Source organism: Mauremys reevesii, linkage group 16 (assembly GCF_016161935.1).
Source record: "Mauremys reevesii isolate NIE-2019 linkage group 16, ASM1616193v1, whole genome shotgun sequence".
NCBI lineage: Eukaryota > Metazoa > Chordata > Testudines > Geoemydidae > Mauremys > Mauremys reevesii.
In genome coordinates, this window is record NC_052638.1 from 38,039,240 (window position 1) to 38,063,775 (window position 24,536).

General features: G+C 55.3%; 2 protein-coding genes across 3 annotated transcripts in view; both read right to left on the bottom strand.

Annotated features, from left to right (window-relative positions):
• GSE1 (Gse1 coiled-coil protein) overlaps positions 1–16,183 on the bottom strand; it is a 232,194-nt gene extending 216,011 nt beyond the window's left edge. Inside the window, exon 1 of one of the 2 annotated variants that reach the window (XM_039502721.1) lies at positions 16,047–16,183. Coding sequence is in view for 1 of the 2 variants with exons in the window: in XM_039502724.1 (XP_039358658.1) it covers positions 7,034–7,073 (40 nt within the window). In the remaining variant the exon portion in view is untranslated. Of the gene's footprint in view, positions 1–7,033; positions 7,258–16,046 lie in introns of those variants that run through there. The other variant, XM_039502724.1, reaches the window with a different exon arrangement.
• The window catches only part of LOC120384671, a 114,663-nt gene continuing 105,832 nt past the window's right edge, over positions 15,706–24,536 (bottom strand). The window contains exons 4-5 of the mRNA XM_039503653.1: positions 16,047–16,221; positions 15,706–15,929 (exon numbers count right to left, since the gene is read on the bottom strand). Coding sequence (XP_039359587.1) covers positions 15,706–15,929; positions 16,047–16,221 — 399 coding nt within the window. The remainder of the gene's footprint in view (positions 15,930–16,046; positions 16,222–24,536) is intronic.

A 24,536-nucleotide genomic window follows, 5' to 3' on the forward strand; every position in this document is an offset into this window, starting at 1 on the left:
TGCACAAGGTGATATTTTAGGCTCTGGCTGAGCCTCTTGGGTAGAGTTGTCTGCTGCTTCTGCCAGTTTAGGCCCGTTGGCGCCCCCTGGCGGTGGAGTTGCAAGCGCTGGCGTCAGTGCTGGCGCTGGTTCTGCCGCTGGTTGCTTTTCCAGTTCCGGTACTGGGACTGGATGTACTATGGCTGCTGTAGTTGTTGGCATGAGATCCGGTTCCACCACCTCTATCTGGGTCTGTGGTAACACAGACAGGGTCCTGGTGGATGGCTCAGGAACAGGGATGGGAGTGCCTGCTTGTTTGGCCTGGCCGCGGGTGACCACTCCCCCCCTCTTGGCCAGCTGCACATGGTTGGCCAAGTCTTCCCCCAGTAGCATGGGGATGGAATAATTGTTATAGACAGCAAAAGTCCACTTTTCTGACCAGTCCTTGTACTGGTCTTCAGGGATGCTGTACCCATGGCAGGTCCTTTTAACCTTTTTGAAGAAGGCCTTAGTGTCCTCACCTGCCATGTAGGTGGGAAATTTCTTGGGATGGGGAACAGTGCCTTCTGGTGCTGGCCACACCCCTCTGCAGTCAGTGAATTTTATGTGTGGCTTGCTGGTGTTGCTTTTTGGTGCTGGCCACACCCCTCTGCAGTCAGTGAACTGGTTTTCCCAATTCCTAACCCTTTCTATTCACGAAGAGACTGAATAGAAAAAAAACAAAACTTTTCATTTGCAAATGTGTAGTTGCTGTTTGCTGATATACTGAGAAGACCAAAAAAAAACCAACCTGGTTTGTCCTGTTTCTAGCACTTGCTAAGTACCTCACAGTGGGGGTCCTTTCTAACAAGCCTCCTAGAAAAACTTGCACCTCTTTCCTAGCTGTTTTTAAGCTGACAGAAAGAAAAAGAAAAGAAGAAGAAAAAAAATCCTTTTCTAACACAGCCCGTTAGAAAACCTTATTTCCCCCAGCTAAACCCAGCTGAAAATCCGTTTCCAAAAAACAATCTTCCTCTCCTTCTGAGCGGTGGTACTAATAAGCCCAGCTGACCGGCTGGTCCTACTTAGTACCTGTGAGAAAAGTGTAGTAAATCCTTTCAGGGTTTTGTATTCCCTGGCTCCAGAGAATTTCAAAAGACACAGGGAAAAAAATTCTGGCTGGAGGGTTTCTGTCTCCCCCCCCTGCAACCCTGTTTTTCCCACTGGATGGGAATGTACTTTGTGGAGTACTTCCCCCCACCTAACCTGTTTTTCCTGCTGGATGGGGTGAGCTCCCAGGAGCACCTCCCCCCACCCAAGGAATCCTGATCACACAAAGGAGGGACACACCTCCTTGCAACCAGAGCTAAAAACCTCTGTCTTGAGATTCCTTATCTCCCCAGCAAACCTGTGAGGGCACTTCCCCCCACCTAAGGAATGCACACACTTTCTTTTCCTCCAAGGTGCTTTTCTATGCCACCCGAAAGAAAACTGCTTTTTCCTCAAGCTGCCTGTCCAAGCAACCCAAAAGAAAAACTGCTTCCAACAAAGCCTGCTGGAAACTCAATTCCCTCCAGCCAACCTGGCTGAAGATTTCTTCTAACAATGGGTTCGAAACTCCGCTGCCACCATGTCAAAGGTCTCACCCCCACTTGGAACTGTTGGGCTCCAATGTGGGGACCTGACTTGGTTTCCCTCTAAACTAAAATCCTAGTTTAGATCTAGTAGGCTGCCACCACTCAATCATTAAATGTGGATTGAGACACAGTCCTTCCCCAAAATCCTAGGGGATTCCAAGAGCCCCAAATCCATGGAGTTCTTACACCCAGGAGAAACAAACCATTCCCCCTGCTTCCTCCCCCCTCCCTTTTCCTAGGAGAGACACGGGATCTAACTACAGAGGGATACCTCCCCCTTCTCTTTCCCTGAGAATCCACCCAAGGAAAGACCAACAAGTCCTTAATAGAAAAGAAAAGAATTTATTAAAGACTAAAAAGAAAATACAGAATCTCTATGAGCCCAAGCTGGACACTCATAGGGTCTAACCTTATCAATCTCTGGAGAGAATTCCCCCTCCCCCCTTTCTCAGTCAAAGCAATATCAGCAAACAGGAATAAAGCATTTCCTTTAGCAAACACACAATTGCAAATATAGAAATCAAATCATAAGACTAATTCACCTTTCTAATTAATACTCACTATTAATTAGTAGAAACTACTCCAGGAGAGCTTGGAGACATGACTGTCTCTCTTAGATTCAAAAAGAGTTCTCACTAAGACAAAGGCTTCCCTCCACAGAGATTTGAAAAAATCTTATCTCTGATTGGTCCTCTGGTCAGGTGGTCACCAGGTACTACATGTTAACCCTTTACAGGTAAAAGAACCCTTAACCCTTAACTATCTGTTTATGACAGTCCCGCTCCTTGCCCCACTCCACTCTGTCACTAATCCTCCATCCCCTGCAGGCTCCATGCTGTGCTGCCCAGTGGGGGCTCCCATTCAAACCTCCTCAGAGGGGGCCACCTGTGGCTCAGTAAAAATTTCTGGCCCACTGAGTGATTAGAGCTCACAGACGCTCCCCCTCCCTTCCCTTCCCTTCCCCTCCCCTGTTTCTGGGCTACCATCCAGTTTCCTGGCCAGAAACAGAGAGCAGAGACAGCTTGCCTCCCACAGCTCCGAGAACAGATCTGGGGTTGTGTTCACGTGTCCCACCAGCACAGACCACACGGCACAGTGAGGACAAGAGCTGCCGGCTTGCAGTCTGCACCGGGACCTAGCATTAGGGCAGCCAGACCGCTGGCTCAGATCTGCAGAGAGGGGGGGGAAAAAAAAACCCAAAGACCCAAACAACTAAATCATAGCCCTGAAGTGACAGGGAGGAAGAGAGGGGCAGTACCCTGACTGCTTGCCAAACCCAGCCGTTTAACCTGGGAAAGCAGCTGCTGCAGCCAAGTAAGGACACCCGTGGCCCATTCCAAGCTACTGGGACACCGAGACCCTAAGATCCAGGCACACTTGGTGAGATGGGCGTGCAAGCAAGGCTCTGCTCCCACACAGATGCAACAGTGCACCAACTTTACAGCCCAGGAGCAGGCCCTCAACCACTTTGGGTGATGGGGAGGATATTTACTGCCCCACGCCCAGGGCTGGCATGAGGCTTCATGAAATGTAACACTTGCCATCCGCACAGAGGCTCCCCAGCTAGCCCTCCCAGCAGAGGCATGGGGCATGTTTGCAGGTGGAGAAACTGAGGCGCAGAGAGATGAAGCGATTGACCTGAGGCTGTGCAGCAAGTTGGAACTGGGACCCTGGAATTCTCACTCCCAAGTCTCCTGCTTAGTCCAGGATGCCTGCCACAGAGCAGAGTCAGTGTCCGCAAGAGGCTGTGGAGATGGAAAGTGCTATCTAAGCGCTCAGCGGGATCACCCCCACGTGGCCCAGCGATCAGAGCTCTGTCGCTACACTCCCATGCCAGAGGCAAGGGTCAGCTAGCTGGTGTCTGGCTCCCGGGGCTGGTCAGGGAGAGAGACAGAGCTGCCGTCAGCTCAGGATTCCTATGACACTGCACCGCGACCCAGTTATTCTGTCCCACTGAGAGGTGGGGGCCCAGCCAGACCTCAAGTCTGACATGAATCTCCCAAACTCTCCTCTCCACCTGCCAAAGGACACCTGGCCCCATTCAATCCCATGTGCTTACGCCACAGCTCTCAGGAAGGGACTGTATCCTCCTGCGGTGGAGATCAGAGCTGCACCGGGTCTTCCTCTGGGAGAAACAGGGCTCTGAGGCCCCAGAAAGGAGCAGAAAGAACCGAGATTAAAAATAGCCCCCGCCCGCACCCTCTTTCCTCCCCCTGAAACCTGCAGCAGACCCGTCCATGGCCCTAGCATGTCAGGAAGCGATAAAATGTTCTGCTTCTCTGGAGCTGCATGTCACATCCCAGCCTCCCTCACACCCCCACCAGAGACAGCAGGAATCCTGGCCTCCTGCCAAAGCCACTGTCTCCACTGTAATTCTCTTTGCCCTGGAGCCAACACACACACACACACACAGAGATACAGACAGGCACACACACACACCCCGACAAAGACACTGGCACCACACAATCACACTTCCCCTGCACACACACCCCCAGATACAGGCACATGCACACAAATACGTACACCTCGATACACATGGTCCCAGATACACACGGAGCTCAATTCTGCACCAGGCTGAGCGCCTCCACCCCACGTGACCCCCCCAGGATCAGGCCCACAGAGCGCTGGCTGGAAGACAAGGGGGAGGGAAAAACGCTTCAGGAAACCCCCTTGACTTGTCCGAAGGGACAGGGCCAAGAGACGCTCCGTGGGTGGGGCTGTGTGGAGAATCTCAGCTACATGGACCTGGCTCAGCCAGGCCGACCCCATCACCCCATTTGCAGGCCTGTGATGGGAGAATCACATACGCAGTCCCGTTCCCACACACACGCCCACAGAGTCACCCATAGACCTACCCCACACCCAGCCACACCCACTTCCAGAGTCACCCAGGTAAACCCACACATGCCAAAACGCTCCGAGCGGCACCAGCACAGACACACACTTCCTCGCAGGAGCAGGTGCTGGATGGGCTAATTGGCTTTTCCATCCCTAGCTTCTATCACCCCCATCAGGACACTCCCCTCCCATTCCTAGCCTCACAACTGTACACACTCCCAAACACGCACCATGCACACCCATTCTCACGCTCGGACCATGCCGGTGCATGCACACACGTGAGCTCTCACAGCCAGGTTACCTCCCCCCAACACACACTAACATGCCCCAAGCCCTTCTCCATTTCAGCTGCCCCTTCCTCTCCCCCGGTCCAGGATTCATTTTAGGTCAAACTAAACCAACCACGACCCAAGCGGTCTCATGCTGCAGCTCCTGCCACGAGCTTGCCAGTGTCCAACCCTCCAACCTTCCCCACTGCAGCTGCCACCCACAACCCCTGGCCCAGCCCTGCCTCTGTCCCATGCCTGCAGCCTCTAGGTGCTGCTCTGTGGCCCCAGACTTAGAGAAGCCAGGGTGGAGGCAGGGGCAGAGGAGGAGGATGGATGGGTGCCAAAGCCAAGGACATTAAGTGTGTCCAGTTGACTCACAGAGGGCACTTTCTAATGGGACAGAGAAACAGGAGCCCTATGTTGGCACCGGCCTTATCACAAACAAACGCTGGGGAGTGAGCAGAAGGGGGTGGGATTCAGGGTGCCAATCCCCAGCAGCCATTAAAGCATGCTGCAGCTGCCCATGAAGGGCTCGTGGCCCAGTGACTCTTGAGCCCCCAGGGCAAGGGGCAAGGCCAGCTGGAGAACGCCGGGGCGGGTGAGCATGCCATGAGATGAGACATGTGGGAGCAGGGCAAGAAGCAGGACTTCCACCCCAGGGCAACGACCTTACACCATGCGATATCAGATTTCCTGTGCGAGACTGTAGAGGTCATGAGAATAATCCTCTGCCCCTCCTTCTAGCCTGGGTGTTTACAAATGGTTCACAACTCCCTCTCAAAATGTACATTGTAAACGGGTAAACTGAGTCACGGGGATTTACCCAAGATCAACACAGTGCATCAACAGGAGAGCTGGAAACAGAAATCAGGAGTGCTGATTCACTGCCCCCTGCTCCTACCACCAGGCCCCATTCCCACCCAGATAATATCTAGTGCATTTCATCAGTAGATCAAAGCACTTTACAAAGCAGGTCAGAATCATTATCCACATTTCACAGATGGGGAAACTGAGGCACAGGGAGCAAAGTGACTTGCCCAAAGTCATCCAGCAGGCCAGTGACAGAGCCAGGAACAGAACCCATGTCTCCCAAGTCCAAGTGCAGCACACTCACTACCCCCGCCGTAGCCATTAGACTGCATCCCACCCCAGAGCCATGAGTAGAATCCGGGAGTCCTGACTCCCAGTACCACTCCCCACTGCCTGGATGGCACAGGCTGTAGAACAGAAAACGCAAGTGAAAGCAACAAGATGGCAAGTCTTGGTCCCTTCAAGGACCCAGTTCAGAGGTCAGAGGCAGACGAAATGGAGATGGTGCACTTCAAAGCAGGTGCTGATGACCAGAACCAAACCACAAGCAAAGAGTCAATCATTCAATGGCCACAGGTCCAGGGGAGAGGGAGACAGGCAAAGGCACGGACAAAACCGCAGCAACCCCGTGCTACCCCCAAAAGCCGAGATCGCTGGCACAGCAATGGCCAGCTGTGGCCCCACACTATTAGCTCCAGTGACATTCCCTCCTGACACTAGGTGGAAAGGAAAACCAGCTGTGGGCAACCCACCATTCCCCACTGGCCCAACAGGGGGCAGCAAAAGCAGTTTCCCATTCCAGGTAACATAAAGCTCTACTCCCCGCCTTACTCACATGGTGTGTTTGGGGGAATGATGCAAGCCAGGTCAGTGCAGTAGGAGCACAGGGGTGCATGGCACAGCGAGAGGGGGTACCTCCAACCATATCAGTCCAGTGGCCCCTCTCTGACACTAGGCAGCATCAGCTGCTTCAGATGAAGGTGCAAGAAATCCCGCAGTAGATGGGGTTACAGGGCAGCCTGCCCTCAGGGGAAGCTAATGGCTGACTTATGCCCTAGAGCAGGAGCACTCATAGGGCTTAGACCCCTTCTCCTGTTTAAAGTACCCACGGATGTTCTCATTACCCCCAACAAACGTCCAGTCCGGCTAAGCTCTTGTCTTCAGGGACATCTTGTGACAGAGAGTTCCACAGGTTAACCAGCCTACTGCATATGCAGGGGTAGGGTTGGGGGGAGCGTAGGGACCCTGGATGGGTAGAGCAGGCGCAGAGAGTGTGTCGAGGGGGGCAAGATGCCAAGGCAGAGGGGGTCAGGCTGCCTTATCAGTGTGCCCCCATCCCTTCCCGGGTGCCCCACGCACATAGCCCCTTACAGTAACCCAGAGCGTCTGGCCAAGTCCCTACGCGGCCAGCGAGAGGCTTTTAGGACCCCCCCCCCGCCGCCCCCGCCCGGGCCCGACGCCACGGGGATGGGCCGCAGGCAGGGGTCTCCCCCCAGCCCGCTGCCCCGCGCAGGCACTCACCGAGCGGGCGCACTTTCCAGCGGGGGCTTTTCTCTTCCATGGGGAGGGCTCCGAGCCGGCGGCGGCGGCTGCTGCTGCGAGCGGGGACCGGAGGGAAACTTTCCCCCGCCGCCTCCGGGCGGGGTCTGCGCGTCCCGGCGGGCGCGGGGGGTCCCAGCCGGCCGGGGGCCCTGCCCGGAGCTCCCGGAGCAGCAGGAGCAACGCGCGGGCGGCTTCCCCGCCACTTCCTGCTTCGCTCCGCGCCTGCCCCGGCCGCCGCTCCGGCTCGGCGTGACTCACCGGCCCGCGGCTCCCCGCCGGCTCCCGGCCCGCGGCCGCTGCAGGGGGCGGGGAGGGGACGCGCTGCCGGGGTCAGGTCACGCCATGGGAGGGGGAGGGTTACACTGGCGAGGGGGAGCAGCGGGGGGGGGGGTCATGCTTGGAAGAGAAACACGTGGTGTTGTCACACAACTGGGGGTACCCAGGGGAGCAGTGGGGGCCGCATTGCTGGGGGAGGAGAAATGGGGGCGCACCGCCGGCGGAACAGGGGGCGGAGGGAGGCGCACACACCCCACAGAGCACTGGGGGGAATGGGGGCGCACACACCCCACAGAGCCCCGGGGAATGGGGGCGCACCGCCGGCGGAACAGGGGGCGGGAGAGGGGCGCACACACCCCACAGAGCAGTGCGGGGATTGGGGCGCACCCCCCCCACGGAGCAAGGGGCAGAGGAGGGACGCACACACCCCACAGAGCAGTGGGGGATGGGGGTGCACTGCCCGCGAAAGCGGGGGGGCACCACCGCAGAAAAGTGGTGGGAGGGGGACGCACCCTCCACAGAGCAGTGGGGGGATGGGGGGGCGCACACCCAGGAAGCAGTGAGGGGGGAGGGGAATCACATGCTCATGGAGAGCAGCAGCCAGTGAGAGAGGTCATGTGCTTGGCAGGGAAGATCCCCGGGGTGTCGGCAGCAGGCAGCCAGCCGGGGTGTGGGGCAGGATTGCAGCAGAAGCTGCGCTGCAGAAGTGGGTCAGGATTCAGGAGCGTGGGGCAGTCATTCTGGGAGGGAGGTACTGGGGGAGAAGCTGGCTGGTTCTTGACGGGGGCTTTGCCCATGGGGCTGATCGTTGGGGAGGGTCAGAGCTGCTCCAAAAAGTCCATTTAGCTCCTTTAGAAGTATTCCTGCCACTAGGCATCCCCCATCTTAGAGACCTCCCCAAACAGCCAGATCCTCCAATAACCTGCCAGATATACCCCCAACACCCAGAGATACCCCAATGACCTGCCAGACACCCCTCAAACTCTGCCAGAGAAGCCCCAGCCTCACTAGAGAGCCCTGACACCCAGCTGCCAGACTCCCATAAACCCCTCACACCCTCAGAGATCCCTGACACTTCTCAGCCAGCTCTCAGACCCAAACCGCCTCCAAAGATCCCTGCCAGACACCCCCCTCTCCCAACTGAACCAGGCCCTGGGAGACTCCAGGATGGGCCTTTCCGCACGAGGGTGGGAGGAACCTCCTGCTGCCTCCCCGAGCCCAGGGCAAGGCTGCGAGGAGCCATCTCCCCAGGAGGCCTGGTGGGCACCCAGCAAGGGGGCACTCAGCGGTGCCAGCCTGCCCTGTTGCAGGCTGAGGGCCTGGCACCTCCAGGAGCTGTGCTGCACTGCCTGGGTTGCCATGAGCCTGTGCCCTGCAGAGATAAGGGCATCGGGCGTTGTCTGCTGCCCACAGGGAGCAGAGGTGGGTGGCTGTGTGGGATGATTTCTCATGCCACCTGCTGGACAAATGGAAGATGACAGCATGGGCCCTGAGCACCTTCCCAACACCGCAAGGTAGCTGGGGTGCCAGCCCCCGAGGTCTGGAATCAGCAGGAACAGCTGATGAATGCCACATGGAACATATCCAAAGGTGGCTGGAGAATCCCAGGGGTCTGCAGCCACTCCCCTCTGGGGTATTGCCCTGAACCCAGCAGTAACCAAAAGTCACTAATACTTAGCATGATGCCTTTTGCACACGTACCACCACCGGCCACCTCCCAAACATCCACTGAGCAATATAACCAACCAGTTTGGGGACCCTGGTAGGTCGCAATCCAGTCCTTAAAAGGACAAGGTGCTACCAGGGCTGATGAGAAGGGAAAAGGGGGGACAATCGGAGGTCAGGGGAGTGACCATCTGTAATGGCTGTGTAAATAAAGTGACATGGGAGGGAGCGTGACCCCTCAAAGATGATGTACCAGGGCCCCAGATTTCTCTCGCCAGACCTGGGTTCCGATCACTAACCCAGCCACCATCTGCCAATCCCGATCTCAATGCTGCCCCCCGCAAAGTCGCAAGAGGGACTGGGAAGAGGTGCGAGGACATGCCCCCTGAGCTGAGCTTGCAGCAGGTTGGGCTGCCCCATGCATGGTGAAATGGGGGCAGCCCAAGGCACCCTGTACTACTGGGATCCTGCCTTATCAATCCAGTGGCTTCCACTGTGCTGGGGATGAGTGACTGACTGGCAGGCTTGGACATGCCCCTCCCCTGGACAGGTCTGGCACAGGTGGCAACAGGGCGAGTTGAACGCCACACAGAACGTACCCAAAGAGGGCTGGAAAATCCCAGGGGGTAGGATTTTTGCCATTCAGCTGCCTGACACCCCCCACACAAATGGAGGGGTCCCCCTTACTGCTGTCACTCTGACAACTAGGTCCTTTCCCCTACCTCACGCTGGAAATGAGCTGCCACTCAGCATCAGCCCAGCGTGATCCTTCATCAGAGGCAGCTGTCTGCTGATGGCCAGAGGCGAGGATAACTATGCAACTCAGCTTGGGATCAGGGGACCAGGAGGCGGCTGCTCGTCTTTGACTAGCCCCAAGGGAGCCCCTCTCCTGGAGCCTCCATCCCCATTAATAGCTCTCAAAGCCCTGTCAGTGGAATTACTGCAAAGGACTCGGGCACGGTGTTCTACTGATCCATCCCCACTGATTCCAGAGAAATGGACATCTATTGGAAGAGCAAATGAATGAATCCTCTGGCCAGCGTTTGGAAATCTGGAGCACCACCCAGTCTGAGCTCCACATAACTTCACCTGCCTTGGTCTGGACGGCCACCAGTCTGCCTCACGTCATAAGGGAGACGAGCCAGGTGGGTTCTCAGCCCAGGCCCAAGGGCAGATTTGTTCAGCATCAGCAAACCACTGCACCATTCTATCCAACAGCTGTGTCTGGGGTGACAGGGATGCTACAGGACAGTAAGGGAGGGGGGGATATTGTAGGCTTGCCAAGACACTAGCTGCAAAAATGACAGTGCCCAGATATTCCTCTATCCCAGCAATAGGTGCATTAGAAATGAGCTATGCTACATATGCTCCTTCAAACCCCGCACCGCTTCCCGAGGAGCCCCTGTCCCCTGTTCAGCACTCTCACTTCAAACCCCTTCTCCCCCTTAGCTTCCACTGACTTTTCTTCCCCAGTTCCTCTTCCTCCAAAGGCCCTTCGGCTGCCTTGAGCCTGCCACCCCAGGTGTCCTCCACACTCCTTAGCGCTGGTTGCACCAGCACTCTCCTTCCCCCAGCTCCCTCTTTCTTTTCTATTTTAAATTTTTATTGCCTTTTTAAAAAAGAATACAGAGGAACAAATGCCCTTATCAGCAATTCTCACAAGGTATAAAGAGATGCTTTTATCTCACTGCCTTTACTCAGCTAGTGCGAGCCAATGCCTGTTAATTTTTTAATTTTCCTAGTGAATGCATGTGTGGCTTCGTCAGCATATATTATACGTGCACACTCACAGGGAGTCACAGAGTACGTATACACCCCCAGTTTAGGCAGATCTGCCAGTGACACCCACAGTTAAGGTTGCTCAACCTTTCCCCTTACAAGACCATGTTTCCAGAACTTTACCAGACTCTAACCATTCGGGTGAAATTTTCCATGCAGAGTGGCTGCCGCAGACAATTTAAAAAACAAAAATGTTTCAGCTAAAAGAGTCCAGCCATTTCCGAGAATCAGATGAGGGAAAAATCAGTTAGAAAAATCTTCACAGCTGTTTCATGGAGACGTGCTAGCACTCCAGTGCTTAGGAGCAAGGACTTGGATATTTGTCCTTTACTCTACCCAGGAAAATCCACCCACACTTGGCTGAATTATGACCCTCTGAAAATTGCCATTGCACATGCTCCGTTAGAGTCTGCCAGCTAAATTCTCTGAAGATGTGGTCAGCACTGAGCATGCGCCATCCTAGGGCTGCAGAAGCTGAGCAGCCTTTTTCCTGCAACTGATTCCCTGCATAGCTGGGGCCGAGGTGGTGCCATGCACCAGAACTGAGAGAAAGAGACTTTACTGTGCTCTGAATGCACCTTCTGCTGGCAGTCTGGTGGAAAAAGGAGGGAGCAGCTTGACTCAAATGCAGATGGATGAAGACGGGAGCAAAGTAGGACAGGGACAAGCTGGGTGGGGGGGGAAGAAACACAGTGGGGACAGGATAAGGTAGGTCTGTAACTACTAGAACACACTCTCCTCCATAACCTAGAATAGAATCCAGGATTCCTCAGTCCCAAAATTCCTCTGCTGTCAACAAACAGCTGAGTGTCCCGCTGGCAAAATGCGTCTCTCTTCCCAGTCTAGTGACTGGCTGACCTAGAGGATAACAGCCTACTTCCACTACCAGTTACTCAATTGGTATAGAGGTCTAAGCTGTAGATCTAAAGATCCCAACCCTGCTGATGACCCACGTTTGGGACCAGCGTGGTTCCACATGAAAGTACTCCTGATTTTTCAGCTTTTTTTTAATGTAGGAAATCACAACTAAAAACTACATTCAAAGAACATTACTGTTGCAAAGTCAAGCACTCAAAAGTAGGAAAATGCCAGAATTAAGGGTGCCCGTGGAACCCCATTTCCGGCCCCCTTTGTTCAATAGGCAGTATGATTCCAGACTTCAATTCCATGATCACATATTTGTTTCCAAAGGATCCCTGCCTCTTTCAGTGCACCGGCTGGACCTGGTCTGGGGAGGAATCAGGATTGTGGAGTGAATGAGACAAGGACATGCAGGAAGAGAAAGGACAGCCCTGTAGTGGAGTCAGCTGAATGTGGCCCTGGAGAACTGGAATCTATCCTTGCCTCTGCTACAGAGTTCCCATGTGACGCTGGGCAAGTCACTATGGCAATAAGCACCATAGAAAAGTCTATGAGGAAATTAATACCCCTGTATTTCATTTAATGCGAGGTTCGGATGGTGGGTGGGAAATAAGGCCTGGGACCACATACTGAATGAGGAGGATGAAAAGAAATACTGAATAGCTGCCCAGTTCATCCTGTGCACTGTGTGAGGCAGTACTCCTATGCAATCATGTAATTAAAGACTGGCATAAAGCACACTCCCTATTATATACCCAGCATGAGTTACTCTGGGGTGTTTCCAGCCTGAGACGCATCAGGGTGGGGCACGAAGCTGCAGTGAACCAGCTGCAGAGACCAGTGACAGCAGGCCCCGGGGGCCAGTGCAGCATGTGTCTCCATGTCTTTGCAAAGCCAGCCAGCTTGCAGGAAGGTGAAGCCCTGGGCCTTTGGGTGGGTAGCACCTCTAGGCAGTCAAAAGGGAGGGGGGGGAGCCCCAGGATTCCAAATGCCCCCTCTGCAGATACCCATGGCATGCTAGAGGAGAGACAGGCCTCTGCTGTAAGAAATGCAAACAGGGATTCCCACTGAGGCTTCTGGATGCCGGCAGACCCAATGATTCTCTCTGGCACCCAGACTGACTAGCACAGCTAGAGTCACCACGCAGGGCCCTCCCTGCGTCCTGGCCTGGACTCAGCAGGTGTGACCAGGGCCACTGTTCCCACTACAAAGTGCCTCGCCAGACTAACAGCGTGGGTGGTTGCAGCTGTAGCTCTGTCTGTCTGTAGCTCTGTAGCTCGGTACACCCTTCCCCACAAGGAGAAGGAGCATCTCTGCCATTCGGCGAGGCGTGGATTCCCCTGGGCTGTGGCTCTTCTTGGAAGCAGCCGGCCCGTTTGCAGCCATCCAGCAGCTCCTTCTCCTACCATGGCAAGTCCCTCATTGCACATAGGACCTTGCTAGTCACCCCCACCTGCCTGCAGAGTGAATCCTGGGGAGCACAACCCAATATTAAAGCCCTCCCCACTCTGTGCTAGCCCCGTCTCCCGTGGAGCCCGCTGGCACCGGGAGGCTCGATACACTCTGTGCCCTCGGCATGACAATCAATCGCGGCACCTCTAGCCGCCAAGGCTTAATCATCCTCACAGCTAGGCTGTTCCAGCTAGGACTGCTGCCCGGGAGGCTGCAGACACAGAGCCCATGAGAATCGGCGTGCCAAACAGGGAAGCAACAGAGACAAGAGACAGCGCATGCGCATGCAGACGTACGCAGCACCAAAGAGGGCATCAGCTAAATGGCCTGCGACATCGAGGTGTCTCGTGGACAGGACTCTGGGGTGGCGGATAAGAAGCCTTTCCCCGGAGGTCACAGATTCAAAGCCAGGTTGCTCAGCGACCATGTGTCACTGCCATCAGATGGCACAAACTTGTGGGCAGAGGCCTTGATGGCTCTCCCTCATCCTTCATCCTGCAGCGCAAGTGCCCCTCCCCACTCATCGGTGGTGTGGGGAAGGGGCAGGAGATCCCCATGCACCGGGATCTGGAGTGGGAATGTGAGCGCCCTGGGACAGGGGCTGCAAATGAAATGTGGCAGGCGTCTAATGAGCCATTAGTCAATGTCACCTGTGCCTGGCAGCCGATGGCAAGGCAATAAAAGCGGGTTGGCTCTTCCAGGACACAGCTCCCATCTCGCTTGGCTGGGAACAGCTTGCAAATGGTGAGGGCCCCGCGGCTCCCCAGCCTGGAGCGATCACCCAGGAGGCACTGGGGGGCTCCAGGAAGGGTAGTGAGAGGTCTGCAGCACTCACACTAGCTGTGAGTGAAAGGATAACGCAGCTCCCTTGGGCAGGGCCTATCGGAGCCACCCCTCCACGTGGGCCTGCGGAGGTGGGCTAGGAATCGGGATAGACAAGCTTTCCCTGGGGTAATTCAGTGGTTCTGCTTCCAGCCAGAACGAGAGTGAGTAGCGGCAGTGGCACCCTCAAAAGATGTTGCTGTCTAGGGTCGATTCGAGATGGGGTGAAGGCTCAGGGGTGGTGGGGTCCGGGACCATCCAAGCCAGCTGGCCCATGCCTAGTCAGCCCCCCGTCATATCACCAACTGCAGTCATACAGAATAGTGGGCTGAGTCCCACGGGCCCGATTCAGTCCTTGCTCAGGCGGCGTGGTCCAAGGAGTTCTGGCCCAGTAACGAGACCCTGTGCTTTGCTGGACGGAGGATCGCACAGTGCCCTTGCACAGCCGGGCCTGGGGAAAGCCAGGGACTTGCCCAAGGCTAGCTGGCTGGTGTAAGAGCCAAGAACAGGACCCAGATCTGCCAGCCCCTCAGCTTGACCAACTTCCCAACAGAGAGGAGCTCCCTGCACCCAGGCAGCTACAAGCGTTGGCATGGAAACGGGCCCACGCAGGGCTCCCTTCATTCCCTGCCTGGTGAGCTGCACCTGCGGTTCCCCTGCACGCCGGTGCCTCTCCCTCCTGTTCCCCTCTGCCAAGAGCTGGAGCAGGAGGCTGTCTCCACATCAAAGCAGCCAGAGCACCAGAAGCCTTTCAGGGCCACCGGGAAGGCTGCTAACAAACAAGCCCAGCCTGGGAGGGTATGTGACACCTCCCCGAGGAATGCTGCTGCTCCTGCCTGACAAGGCTCTCAACTCCCAGGAGATGGAGCCCAACCCAGCCCCAGCTCCATGGCGTCCCAGATCGCAGGCACAGCTGGCATTGCCCCGCAGCTGTCCTGGGTGCCCAGCCGAGTGAGGCACCGGTGTACCACTGGGGCGGCAGGGCCTAGCCTCAGGGGACTGGCCACAGGAGAAAAAGCCTTTCACATCCAGGTCACCCTGGGGATCCGGTCACTTCATTCCTGGGCACAGCCGCCAGGTGGCTGACACACAGGGAGTTGGTGGCTTTCACTCTGACTCCCAGCAGGCTTGTGCCCAGCCCTGGTTGGCCGTCTTGGCAGAGGGGCCACGGATTAAATGGGCCAAGGAGAGAGCACATCCACGCAGGCCAGGGGAGGCACAGCAGTGGGAGAGTGAGGGCTTGGTAGAGAGTCCTCTGCCATCAGGTCACCCTGCCCCTCACCCTGGCACCAGACCCTGGGCGCTACCTCCCGTTTGCTGGGCACTACCTAGCAATGAGTTTCACCTACACTCTGTCCTCTCCCTCGGCCCTCAGACGCAGTCCATAGACACAAAAAGGCCAACAGGAAATCTGATCAGCAGGCGTTTGGCCCAGAGCATCCAACAAGCTACAGCGCGTACCCACGGCTGCCCCCTTGGCCAGACAAAGCTTTGCTGGCTAATGACAGGACATCCACATTTCCAGTCGCCCCCTGCCCCACACACACTCCTCCCTGCATCCCGGCTCTCAGACTGCAGCTGCCTGGGGCTCGCCCGGGAAGGTGGAGGGCAAGACACCGCACTGGAGCACACTACCCACCAAGCAGCTGCACTGGGAGCAGGGGGGGAATCCCGCCCGCTGAGTGCATAGTTTGCCACCCAGCACACAAACCGTGAGGGCCCAGTCCCACAGTCCTTGCACAGGCAAAGTTTCCAGCAGAGTCGATGGGAGTTCTGCCTGTGCAAGAACAGTAGGATCAGGTCCCAAGGTCTTGGGCAAAAGCTGCCTCCTTCGCGGGGAGCCGAGCCAGAGTGAAGAGGCTGGTCCCAAGCTGCTTTGGCTTAGTCCAACGCGCTGCTGTCACTTCCTGGGATGCCCCAGGTATCTCCTTCTCTGAGTAAAGCAGCAGAGCCCAGCAGTGCCTAGCGCACATGCCGTGGCACACCAGGGGATTGGCCGGCTGAAGTCTTGCAAGCGACACTGCAGCACACAGTCAGAACAACGCGGAGACGGTGGGTCCCTGGGGTCACGCCCCAGAGCTCCAACCTCTGCTACTGCAGGCTCCCCCCATGCCCAGACAGCAAATCTAGCACCTACTTGTAGCTCCCAGGTCTGCGCCTTCCACATCCACGCTCTGCTGGCCACGGTCAGAGCCAATCTCCTGGGCAGCTCCGTTCCTTGCACCTGGGCTCTCCCCAGCGCCCGCCAGTCGCTGTCTGGGCTCGCTGGCGGAAGGCTTCACAGCAGGTGTCTCCAGAGAAGAGGACAACGCCTGGAACAAAAGCAGAGGAACAGGGACTCAGAACCTTTCCCTGCATGGATATTCAATAGCTGACAGCCAGCATCAGCTTCAGCACTAGGCAGCAGACCTCCTGGCTCCCCCTCCCAAGCCCTGATGCTTGCTACCAGCCTGGAGAAAGCAGGGTCCTCCTGCTGGAATGTGTCCCGCTAGCGCTGGGGGGCCTGGGGTGGAGAGACACAAGATGCTTTTGTTTTCTTTCAGGCAGATTGCACGTGGCTGGGTAGGGGAGCTGTCTGCTGCTCACCAGCCAGCCAGCTCCATGTCTCATGGGGGCTACAGCTGGATCTGAGTGAGCAGTCCAAGCGCTTCCAGTCAGGACCAGACAAGAAAGGCTTTAGGGAGGTGGGGGAGGGAGGGCAGGAATCAAAGCAACATCCCTCTCCCTGCCAGTGGCTGCCGGCTGATTATTCTGCTGCTGATTACTCAATGGGCCAGTTTCCCTCCCCTCCGCTAAGACAGTGCAGTCGGTCACAGAACATGAGAATCCTGCTAAAGGGACACAGGGAGGGTAAGCGTCCTAGATCCAAAGAGGATTTGAGGCTAGAAGGGATTGTTACGATTATCTAGTCTGACCACCTAGGCTAGAGATTCTCACCCGGCGATTCCTGCATCGGGCCCAGTATCCTAGAGCATCTTTGTTAGAAAGATGTCCTGGGCCAGATCCTCAGCTGGTGTAAATCAGTGTAGCCTAATAGACCTATCTGGGTCTCTTCCCCTTTACACCAGTGAAGGAGCAGGCCCCCATCTCAATGTAAAGACTCCAGGTGATGCAGACACCATCCCACCTCTTGGCAATCTGAGTCAATGGTCAATTATCCATTCCCTTAAAAATGTAGGTCTTATTTCCAGCTTGAACTTGGCTGGCTTCATCTTCCAGCCACTGGATCGCGTTATACCTTTGTCTGCCAAGTTAAAGAGCCCTCTAGTACCAAACTTCTTCTCCCTGCATAGGTACCTCTAGACCATGATCATGTAGCCTCTGAATCTGATTACCGAGAGTGAATGGCCTTCAAAACTCTAATTTATTTTACACAGCTGCTGCCGCTGGTTTACATTTTGCACTTCAGAGGGCGTGAAGAAGGAAACGACATTGGTCTGCTCCTAGTCACTTTCACTGTCTGGTCATAACTTATTCCATTTTCCGTTTCATTTTCTGAGACAGATCCATGGCTGGGGTGAAGCAGCACACAACACAAGGGCCCTCCTTCAGCTGAGGATCCAGCCCTGTTTCTAGACCTTTGCAACTTTCTTTTCTCATGCACCAGCTCCACACTGTAGTCCGTCAGGTCCCAGAGCTGCCAGGGGGGGTATCAACAGCCTTACAAATCTATCCACTGCTTCTTTATTTTGGTATTTGAATGAAAACATTTGTTTGTGCTCCATTGTGCAGAACCACTTCCCCTCCTCTAACACCTACCATGTTGGTCATGCCTACTGTAACTCATAATCTCTACTGTCTCAGCTCTGTTGTGTGCCCTTATTTGCTGCATCTGTCATCCTCTTGTTTAATGCGCATCTGAGAAAATAGTTGTACTCTCCTCAGTTCTTTGTATCTTTAATAAGTGGCAGTAACTAAAGCAATCCATATTCTAGCTCCAGAACTTCATAAACTTATGCTGGAATGGATTTTTTCATCTTTGAGACAGAAATGCAATAAAATAGTACTTTAATTTTATTTAACATAACGGCCCCCATTGCTAAATGTCTGGATACATGAAACCTATATACCAAACCCAGCACTTTCCAAAGTGACAGGCTTTATGGAGCTGCACAGAGCTATTCTACAGACTCTCCCTGGCAGACAGACCAGGCCTGTCTCATTAGATTCGACTTGGGCATATTAAAAAGAGAGCTAGAGGAAGGCAGAGGAGACCAGCTGAAAGAAGAATCCCATGATCAGCCAGACAATGGTTTAAGTTGATAAACTCAGCCTTGCCTGTGTCACTCTAGGAAGCTGGTGAACGTGGCCCAGAACCCCCTGTGTATGTGTGATTCATGGAGAAGGGTGTGACATATTGACAAATGCAGTCCGACCAAACTCAGCCAACTGCACCAGTCACTCACAGAACTCAGCCACCCCACGAAAGCCAGAGGAAAGAGGACAGCCTTGCACATGGGCTACTGGACCAGCAAACTTGGGCCCTGCCAGACCAACCACAGAGAAATTCCCCAGCTGAAGGGTTGCTCCCCCACACCCTAGTAGGAGTGTCCTTCTCCTTGCTCCAGGCTACCAGATCTGCCTCAGTTGATCTGAACCAGTGGGAGAGGTCGTGTGCAGAGCAAGAGACCCAAGTCACACACACCACAGGCAGCGAGCCTCCCAGCTCATACAGACAGACTTGTGGTAGCGGGGCTCACTAGCTTGCTGAACGGAGCTGTGTGGCCGTTGCAGGGTGGGCTAGCCACCTGAGCTCAGGCCCATCCTTTCCCTTGGCTGGCTCCAAGCTCGGAGCTAGCCAGAGCCTCCGCCGATGCCATAACGTCCACACTGCTATTTTTAACACACTAGCACAAGCCCCACTAGTATCTGCCTCAGCAGGACAGGAGGCCCTGCCATGTAGACGTATGCATTGGAGAGCAATTCGGGTTGCGATCGGGCCTGCAGAGAACAGGTGTAATGTTCTCTGTAATGCCCAGCAAGTGCATGACCGGTACCCCACAGCTGGCAACACAGTCGCAAGCACATGCAGCTGCCATGCCAGGCAAAACGCGGCAGCACAGTCTAACACACACCCAGGCATGGGGTCCTGCTGTACTGAGAGAGGACTACTAAGCCTCTCTCAGCAGACCCCCCAGCAAAACAGTAAATCCCTGCGTGAGACTTGAACCCAGACCTTCCCAACATGTGCAGCTAATCAAGCCCCACCCAGCCCTGATTGTTACCAGCCCCTTCCTGCCCTGGGATTCCAGAGAGGATGCAACTGGGCTCTGTATGCTCCAGGACTTGGAAAGAGGAGAAAGGGGCTGTGACCAGACAGACTGGAGAGGTAGTCAAAGCAGGAGGCTTTAGGTCAGGGAAGGAGCCTTTTGATGGAGCCAGACAGGCCTGCAGTAGGGACCGGCGGGATGGATGCAGGGGCTCCCCACTCCAATTTACAAGCACTAAGGCCAGGGCTGCTGTGCAGAAAGGATTTTATGTTGATCCAATTTTTCGACGGCTCAGTCCTATAAAACTGGGAGAGTCTAAGTAAGATGAATGGTACATGAATTTTGCTGGGAAGCTCTTAGAATCAATGAGCCACACATGTGAGCAGACGTATAAATTTACCATTCGTTTCCTGGAAAGGTTTAATTTATGGAATCCATATGGTAACGCTGCACAACCGCGAGCGCTCGACAAATCCCACAAGCCCTCAAGTGGCAACACTTACTGACTCCAACTGGCAGCTTTCCACCAATTGCCCGGTCGCTCTGAGCGAGGCCAGGGATGGGAGAGGCTGGCAGCTTTGCCACCGCACAAGATCTGTTAGTCAGCCAAGCGGCCATGTCCTGCCTAATCTCTGCCAGGGCGGTCCCCGGTCCCCCAGGGCTTGTTGAGAGAAACATGGGTGTAACTTTGTGCTGCTTCTTCTCTTTTGCAATTATTAATAGAAAGTGACTCTTTCCGCATGGCGGGGCTGATTGCTGCGTCAGGTTTTCTACTGCACGGCCTCCGCTTTAATTGGGCACCAAGCGGCAGCATTAGCCTGCACAGCCTTCCAGGGAAGGCTGTGGGCACGCGCAGGAGAAAGGGTGTGTCAGGACCTGTCCCCTACAAAGGGAGTCTTGGGGCTACTTGACGCAGACGGTAACAGGGCCCCTCTCCTCTAAGCAGAATCTCCCTCCATCCCTCTGGGTCAGGGGCCTCATCTGCATTGGGGATCCCAGCCAACAGAGTAGCTGCACTTGTGCAACCCCTTGGTGTAGCCAGGCAAAACCACGGTTTGCACCGGTTCATCTTAGCCCTGCACGAAGTCAGGACAGACGGCACCAATGCAAACAATGACTACGCACTAGGGGGTTGCACCAGCAAAGCTAACCTGGTGACAGGCCACTGATGGCTGGAATTAGGGCAAATCCGCACTGCAGACAAGCCCTTAGAATATGGCCAGCAGGCACAGACGTACCCGGGATCCCTTCCCGGCTTGTGCTGTGAGTGCCCTCCTTTCACACCAAGGGAATTCACGGCTGGTGCAATGTGCCAGGGGACAGACCTGGGGGCTGAAATCCTGCCTTTCTAGAAAGAACAGCCCATGTGATTCCCCTGCCAATGCTTCTCCAAGACTGCCAGGGGAGACATCACCTCTGGGGTGAGAGGGGTGACCGGTCTCCATGCCCCACTCAATCCTGTCAATGAAGGGGCCCATTAGGGTTGGCAACAAGAACACCTGTCCATTAGGAACTGGGCTGAGAACCATCAAACTCATTTTGTATGGGGGGGCCTCTGAACACAGGTCCGACGACTGGGCCTGCCCATCACTGCAGGCATGCCTGAAATGCAGACCGTGAGCAAAAGGGTTTTAGGGCCCATGACCAGCTCCCTGAACAGGGAGATTTCTAAGGTCACACATCAATGCTGATTCCTTCCACTGCCTCCCCAAACCTCTCCACTTCCCTCAGGGGAAAGAGCCCAGCACCAGCCCAACAGGCACTTGGATTCAGCCAATCCAACCATCCACGCCCCACAGACACTGCCAGCAAAGGAGAGACCCCGTGAATAGCTCCCACTGGCTTCCTAACCAGGGGCTGGGCACTGAGGCAGGGAAGAAGTTGAAAGACAGGGAGGATGGATGGCCGGCCGGACAGGAAACTGCTGCCATCCCATCTCCCGCACAGAGCTGGGCACGCATAGGGGATGCGGGTGTTTTCTGGAGACAAGGCACCCGCCCGGTGTTTTCAGCTCAGTTCACGCCACCAGCAGGAAACGCGGTGTCCTGGCCAGCAGCCCCCACTGACACGCCGTCCTCGCCTCACCCCGACACCGAAAGAGACAGGAAACAAGGTCCCGCAAGGTGAGGCCAGGACAGAGCGAGCAGCAGCCTCGCCGGGTTTCAGCCAAACTCTTTGTGTTCCAAACTCCCTTCCTCGGCCTGCTGAATGGCTGGTTGCCAAGGGCTTGTTCCTCTGTTCAGGGTCTCCCTGGAGATGGCAGAGGCTTTTCCTCAGGCCGGGCCCCCTGGGGGGGCAGGGATAAGTATGCTGAGAATCTCACATCTTCTTCCCTTCCTGCGCCGGTCGTGGGGAGAGGGGCCCCGCCGCAGCACGGCCAGAGTAGGAAGCTTCGGCACGGCCCAGCCACCACTCTGGCTTTTAGCTGGGTGACCCCTGGGGTACCAATCACCATGGAGCTGGCCGGCTGCTGAGAGGGGAGCTGTGTGTTCCCCGGGTGTGCTGGGGGACTTTAGGGGGAGACTGAACCCCTGAGGTACAGCCCTACCCTGAGATCCTGCTGAGGCAAGAGGGCTGTGAATGGCACAGTCAAGCCCTATCTGAATATTGATTTGCTGTAATACACGGGAGAGTAAGAGAGAGAGAGTCTGGAACACTGGTAACCAGGGCGTTATTCCACAGGCCATACTGCACCAGCACCAGGAGACGGTTACTTAGGGTGACCAGATAGCAACAGTGAAAAAACGGGACAGTGGGTGGAGGGTAATAGGCGCCTATAGAAGAAAAAGTCCCAAAAAACCTGACTGTCCCTTTAAAAACGGGACATTTGGTCACCCTACCATTACTGGGCATGTCACTCGCATGGAGCAGGAGGTTGTTAGGCAATCAGTTACCAGGGTAGTTACCGAGCAAATCAATACTGAGTCAATACTGCTCAGGGTGCTGTGCTGCCACAGGTGCCCTCTCCTGGAGATGTGAAACCACTTGTAATTGTCAGGAGTCTGATCCTGCTCCCACTGAATTCAGTGGAAGTTTTACCATGGACATCGGGAGGGGGGCAGGATTGGGCCCTAATGTTCCCATGGCACATCCCCCCTTAAAGTAATGGTGTTATGCCTGGTATTCTGGCCAAATTCCAACTCAGGTTGTCACATTCTGCCTCCCTAAATCCAACCTCACTCCCAGCTGCAACTAGTTACAGGGCTCTGCATCACTTTTTGTCCTAAAACTGCTAGGCAAAGTTAATGTGTGCTGTTAATCAGCTGCCACATTCCACCCCAGAGGTGGCTGCACATTGCTGCCAGGCAAATGATTACCTACCTGTTGGAAAGCATAATTAATTAGAGTTTGTGAATTGCTTTGAGATCCTCAGATGAATAAGTGTTAAAGAGTAGTGCAAATAATTACTAATTATTATTATTAGTGGCTAGGTAATATGTGCAGCAATAGGCAATCAGGAGTAATTCAAGGTATATTAGATACCAGATCAAGTGTTAATTAAATGTGATGCTTGACATGATTGGCAACAGCTCCTCCAGTCCTAGCAGATGAAGGTGTCCTTCGATAATTATCCATTGGCAGATTATTGGCATGCCAGGCCGGTGCTGCCGCTTGTGAAAAGGAACAGGCTCCTGATGAGAAGCAGCCTGATTTACGGAGGCACTGACTTGTGGCAGCCCTTGCAATCCCAGTCCTAGGCCTCTCTCAAGTAGACACTGTCCCTATTGGGCCAAACTGTGTAATAGGGACCAACCGAGACACCATCTGACTCCATCTTCCCTTGCAACCTAGGGCAGGAGTTAAATCTAGATCCCTAATGGTGAGACGCCAATGATGAACTAGACATCCAGATCCCTTCTCAAGGTTCCAGTGTAAGAACCCAGTCCAGGTTTTACCGTCTACCTTCCACTGGGAAGGCTGCCAACCAATTTACTAAGAGCTCTCCAAAGCCGGGGACAACTATAAGGCTAGGGGCTTGTGCTGGCACCGTGGGGAAAGCGGGATGGATTTCTGAGCCTGGCCCTAGCAGCCCTGCTGGCGTTTAAACACATTCTCCTGCAAGGGAAGCAGCACTGCCCTTTGATTAGATTCCTTCCAATTACCATACAAGCGAGGGAGTTGGCCTGCACTTCCCGGGAGAGGCGAGAGCCTTTTGCTTATCTGGCGTGTAATGTTCTGCAGGAGCTGCCCAGCTCCCCCTAGACACGGTGATTATCTTGATGGAAGTGCCAGAGCGGGCTGTGCTGCCAAGCAAACAAACAAACCACAGCAAGGCTCCCTGCTCTGTTTCTCCCCAACGGTTAGCGCTGTAGCCCCGTGGCAGGCGACCTGAGCTCAAAGCGAGGAGGCCAAAGCACAGCCTTGTTTGGTCTCAGTGGGGCAGATGCCCCGGGGGAGAAGCTGGGCCCGCTCTATGCTCCAGCTGAAAAGGGTGCCCTGGAAAACAGGAAGGGGCCCAGAAACGGAGGTGAACGTTCACACAGTGGCGTACAGTATAAGGCAAGGAGGGACCCCCCCAGATCACCTAGTCTGCTCTCCTGTACAACCACCAACAGCACGCGGCCATCCCCACACCAAACTAACAACCAGAACCGGGCCAAAGTATTACAGCCCGTCAGGAGACTCAACCACCGTGTGAGAACAGGGGGCACCAGCAGCCACTGCATTGGCAGGGAACTGATTGAGATACACCCAGATGATCCTGGCAAGCAACCCATACCGCACGCTGTGGAGGAAGGTGAAAACCTCCCAAGGTCACTGCCAATCTAAGCTGGGGAGAACCCCACCACCACACAGGGTGATCAGTCAGACCCTGAGCACGTGAGCAAGACCCAGCCAAGCACCTGGGAGCGAATTCTCAGCCACCCAGAGCCCTGGCCCACCCTGCCCAGTGCCCCAGCTCCAGCCAGATGCTTCAGAGGAAGGGGGGACCACTCAGAAAGTCCCCCCAAGGGGCAGACAGGAGACTCTCCAAGGCAGCCCTGGATACACGGGATATTTCCATCTCTGACACCACGAGGCTCCAGATTGGCTCTTCAGAGCAGCCTCTCGGCCCACGACACCCACTCTTGCTGCCAGAGTCTGGCACCAATGAGCACTTTCCTAACCTGGGGGCAGGTCTGTGCTGGGCACCCTTCCGTGTCGTTAGACTGGAGCTTACAGAGCTCTCTGGAGGGGGGAGCAGGGGCCTCGCTCTGCGGGTATAAGGCGTCAAAGTCTCAAGGCAGGAGGTTCCTGGAACAGACCTAGGAAGGAAGATGCTGATGTTGGCTCTGGGAAAGCTCCAGGTGGGAGCCACAGACCATGGACGGACAGACAGACTGAAATACAGGATCGAGCCCCTTCTGGTCCCAGGGAAAACATGTCAGTGCTTCCTCTCTACCCCAGCAGCCTTCCTGCTTCCTCCTTCCCCCATC